Source organism: Melitaea cinxia, chromosome 23 (genome assembly GCF_905220565.1).
Source record: "Melitaea cinxia chromosome 23, ilMelCinx1.1, whole genome shotgun sequence".
Lineage (NCBI taxonomy): Eukaryota > Metazoa > Arthropoda > Insecta > Lepidoptera > Nymphalidae > Melitaea > Melitaea cinxia.
This window is the reverse complement of record NC_059416.1, coordinates 6694498-6699510: the sequence shown is the minus strand read 5'-3', so window position 1 is coordinate 6699510 and position 5013 is coordinate 6694498. Positions and strand designations below refer to the sequence as shown.

Genomic DNA, 5013 nt, shown 5'->3' with positions numbered 1-5013 from the left:
CTTTAATGGAAACTGAAACATCTGAGAGAAGACAACTCCGACTACAAAACGATCGTATTCGGCACATAAATTTTAGGAATAATATGCCAACTAATGGAACACAAAATAATAATAGATGGTCCAATAAAGAGTACTCGGCAATGAATTACAGTACAACAATTGATTATCAAAATTATCGTATCGTTTGTATAGGTTCTCCTTCCATTGTTTGTCAATACTGTTCGGCACTGAGATGGAAAGATGAGTCAAATTCAAGATGAACATCGCTTAAATCCAGAACAAAAAATTGTTTACGATCAAATATTGTCATCAGTTAATAGTAATGAAGGGAAAATGTTCTTTCTAGATGCAACCGGGGGCACGGGTAAAACATTTATAATTAATTTATTATTAGCAAAAGTAAGGCCTGACAGAAAAATTGCTCTTGCCGTGGCGTCGTCCGGTATTGCAGCCACACTTTTGAAAGGCGGGCGAACTGCACATTCCACTTTCAAACTACCTTTAAAAATTTGCAGTGACGACGTCTCTAGCGTTTGTAACATCTCAAAACAGAGTAAAACAGGTAAATTAATGCAGGATTGTAGCTTGATTATTTGGGACGAAGCTTCCATGTCCCATAAAGCATCAGTTGAGGCATTAGACAGGACAATGCGCGATTTACGCAACAGAAATTGCCCAATGGGTGGCTGCACCGTTTTGTTTTCTGGAGACTTTCGTCAAATTTTGCCAGTCATAGCAAGGGGGACTAGAGCTGACGAAGTCAATGCATCACTCAAAAGATCTTATCTTTGGCCACATATTACAAAATGTGAACTTAATACAAATATGAGAATTTTGTCCTCCAGTGAAGACAATAAACAATTTTCAAATAACTTACTTCAAATAGGTAATGGTGCATTTCAATCCGGAAATGTTAAAATCAATCTTAGTAACCTATGTGCTTTGGTTCAAAATGTGGAAGAATTGGTTGAGACCGTATATCCCGATATTACTAATATAACTACAAAGACTTTATGTTGGTTTAAGGAAAGGGCTATATTGGCACCTACTAATGAACAGGTTGATAAAATTAATCATTTAATTATTTCCAAGTTTGAAGCACCATCACAGATATACTATTCAGTTGATACAGTTTTGGATACCGCAGAGGCAGTACATTATCCAACTGAATTTTTGAATTCTTTAGTTCCTCCCGGAATTCCTCCACACAAGTTAATATTAAAAGTGGGTTCACCAGTGATATTACTTAGAAATTTAAATCCCCCAAAATTGTGTAATGGCACGAGACTCAAAATAGTTAAATTAAAAAACTTTCTAATCGAATGCACTATTTTAACTGGCTGTGGTACTGGTGATACTGTTTTAATTCCCAGAATACCGATGATTCCCTCCGAATTACCCTTCCAATTCAAAAGACTGCAATTTCCAATCAAGTTAGCCTTTGGTATTACTATTAATAAGGCACAAGGCCAAACTTTAAAAGTTGCAGGAATAGATTTAACTGATCAATGTTTTTCTCACGGCCAGTTATATGTTGCCCTTTCAAGGGTGACATGTAAAAATAATCTGTTTGTGTTTACTAACAATCCGTCAGAAGTAATGAACGTTGTGTATAAGGAAATATTTCAATAGAAATATTCCTTATACACAACGTTTCAAGTAAAAAGTATTCACTTTTAAATATCCGGTGCCTACCTTACAGCTTCATCATCAACAATGTGTAGATATCTTTGTCATCACATATACTTCTTTATCTATACCTAAAACACTGGATGTGTCTATAATATGCGAGGAGTTATTTCAATTACTCTAGGCTCCCATCACCACATCCTGACCTGGTTACTATAGGACCAGCTGCAATGTTTACTCTTTCAAACATAATAAGAATTATCCAAGTCGATACACTGGCCTCGAAGTAATGGGGAAACATAGTCATTATTGGGGAGTTTCGACGATGATATGATATACCTAATCATCGTATTTTTAAAAACAGACAAACAAGTTACACATAAAAATACCAAAATCGTCATAGGTTTGCCTATAATATTTAAGAAGTTCCTGCGATTTCACCAGGATCCCATCATCAGATCCTAACTGGACAATGGGACCACCTGCATACGCACCATATATTAAAAAACATCCCTACGAATTGAGAACCTCCTCCATTTTTGAAGTCCGAAATCCACACGGGCGAAGCTGCGGGCGGAAGCTATCTATATAAATAAAAATGAATGTTGTTAAGCGCATAACTCGAGAATGGCTCGGCTAATTTATTTTTTTGTATGTTCCTTAAGGCCCACGGAAGGTGTTAATACAAAAAAAATTTACTATTGACAGAACGAAGTCTGTCCGGGTAGCTAGTTTAATTATAAATTAATTTAGACAAATAAATAAAATTAGATTGTATGTTTGTAATATTAAAATAACCGCTTTTTACTAAATGCATATGGATTTATACATGATGTATATACCAAAATAACGTTTTTTACAATTTTGTTTGTCTGTCTACCTGTCTGTTTGTTCCGGCTAATTTCTGAAACGGCTGGATCTTCTTCAATAACTTATTGCATTTACTCTTTATATATCAAAACTAGACAATAAACGAAAATATATATGACTGCAGTATAATTGAACTCTAATACGCGAAAGATTTTCATTTCAATTAAAAGTGCATGGCTAAGTCACTACACCCACGCTACGTGGCGCATCGCTACGGGCGTAGAGTAGTAGTGGCACTGTACATGTGTCATGACACTGCGATTCGCTGCTGCATATTTTGCTGTTTTGACTCATGTCATTGATATCTTTGCTAAAAGCTGCTGAAACTGAATCAGTCAGCAAGCGTCCCACAACTTGGCAAAAAACTTAACTTTATCTGTACTAATATTATAAAGAGGAAAGATTTGATTGTTTTTTTTGCATTGAATAGGTTCCAAAACTACTGAACCAATTTGATATACTATCTGCGGGTGACATAGGCTATATTATAATTAAGAGTGCAGTTCCATGCGAATTGTTGGGAAGTTGACCCACCATGAGTAAATATCGCTAGCAGCATCTAAGATAAAAACTGGGACGCAAAATTTTAAATTCACTCTAAGGTAAGGTGGGAAGATCCACAACGATACCTAATCTAGATACAAGTATTTCTACAAATACAAATTAATATTTAGCCTAAAAATGATTGCTCATAGAATTACATCAAAATGGTTGTCAAAAATCATTCGACAAAAACACATTGTGTAGAATCAATACATAAATTTAAGACGATACAAACTAAGTTTTAGTTTCTTTGTTGCAACAATGTGTTGGAATTTTTCACGAGCGTCGCACTTACTGTTACGACACGGTATTATGACCAAGTTTTAGTACAAGTAGATGCAGTCATTGCGATGTAGTAAACTTACAATACATTATAATTTTAGAATATTATCAAACATATTAACAAATGAAATCAACATAAGGCTTATAATAATTGTATTTGCTTGCAAACGAAAAAAACCGACTTCAATTACATCGACAAGTAATACAACGTAGATCTGTAACTGCGATCAAGTAACTGCGCGTTATCAAAGATTACTCAAAAAGTTGTGATCAGATCTCGATGAATTTTAAATGTAACATGATAAACATCAGCTTTCGATTAAATTAAAAATAATCATAATCGGTACACCCAGTAAAAAGTTATGCGGTATAAATACAACGTAGGTCGAAAACTCGAAAAGTAATTGTTAGATCTCAAATAAATTTTAATGGGACCAAATGACATGTACCACCTTTCGATTATTATTACTATTAAATCGGTCCATCCAGTCAAAAGTTCTGAAGTAATATACATAAAAAAATACAATCGAATTGAGAACCTCCTCCTTTTTTGGAAGTCGGTTAAAGTATATCACATATATTAACTAAGCTATATGTAGTAAATTTGCAAAAAAATAAACCTATTTCACAAACGATATGCTTGAATTTAGATTGCTCGCTTCGAACAAAAAGATACTGAATGTATCTTTTTGTTCGAAGGCGCTAGACAGCGCTATTCAACACGAGACTGTCTTATACGTATACTCTTATATAAATCATGAGGGAGATATTTGATGCTCATTCATTCACACCCTGCCAAAGGATCTCGAAGATTTTAATCCCCATTCAGCAATCTTCGCTCCGCGATGTGAAAACACCATTACTCATTTACTACAGCTTTACCAGAACAGGCCCGAATACAGTTGTATCATTGTGTGGGTGAGACCACTTATGGACATCGTTTTCACCATTTCCAGTATCACGTGACCATACTTTATCATGTGATGGCAGGAACATGTTTTGTCCATCTAACAGGGAGAATGAGCTAGAATTTATTTAATATCGGCACCAGTAAACGAGTAACGTTGAGTTATATTTTGAAATTATTTATAATAGAGTCGGAATAAAAAATATAAAGAAAATGTTTGATATATTTTACTTATCCCTAATAAAAAGAGTTTTTAAGTAAGTAAGTAAGTAATAACGTTAGAATAGTAATAACGTTATAGAAATATTTATATGATATTTTAATCATTCAGTCAGTTCTCACTCACAATTAATTAAACTAGAAGAAAACACATAGAATAAAAATTCGACAAAATTTTCTTTTATTTGTTAATACTACAATATTTATTGTAATTATCAACCATCAATGAGGTAAAAATATCACTAAACTGTCTACCACACTTCAGCCTGTCACAGTCTACTGTTGGAAATAGGCCTACCCAGGTTTGCGCCAGACATCCCAGTTTTCTGCAATCCGCATCCAGCTTCCACCGGCAATCTTACGTAGATCGTCGGTTCAGGGGGCCCAAAGACGACCACACTGTGATATATATGTAATATTATGTTTTAAATAAACGTTTTTTGTCTTATGTTATACTAATAAAGATGTAATAGTTATTAGTGTTAGTCCCTAATGTATTTGTTACACATTGATATAACACATTGACAGAATCGTCTAAAATTTTATCAACAACTACTTCACTT

General features: G+C 34.3%; 1 protein-coding gene across 1 annotated transcript; it reads left to right on the top strand.

The window, feature by feature from the left end:
* Window positions 1-240: 240 nt before the first annotated feature.
* Window positions 241-1632, top strand: LOC123664982 (ATP-dependent DNA helicase pif1-like). Its single transcript, XM_045599347.1, has 2 exons — window positions 241-562; window positions 887-1632. Exons 1-2 carry the CDS (start codon window positions 241-243, stop codon window positions 1630-1632), a joined length of 1068 nt encoding a protein of 355 aa, XP_045455303.1.
* The last annotated feature ends 3381 nt before the right edge of the window (window positions 1633-5013 follow it).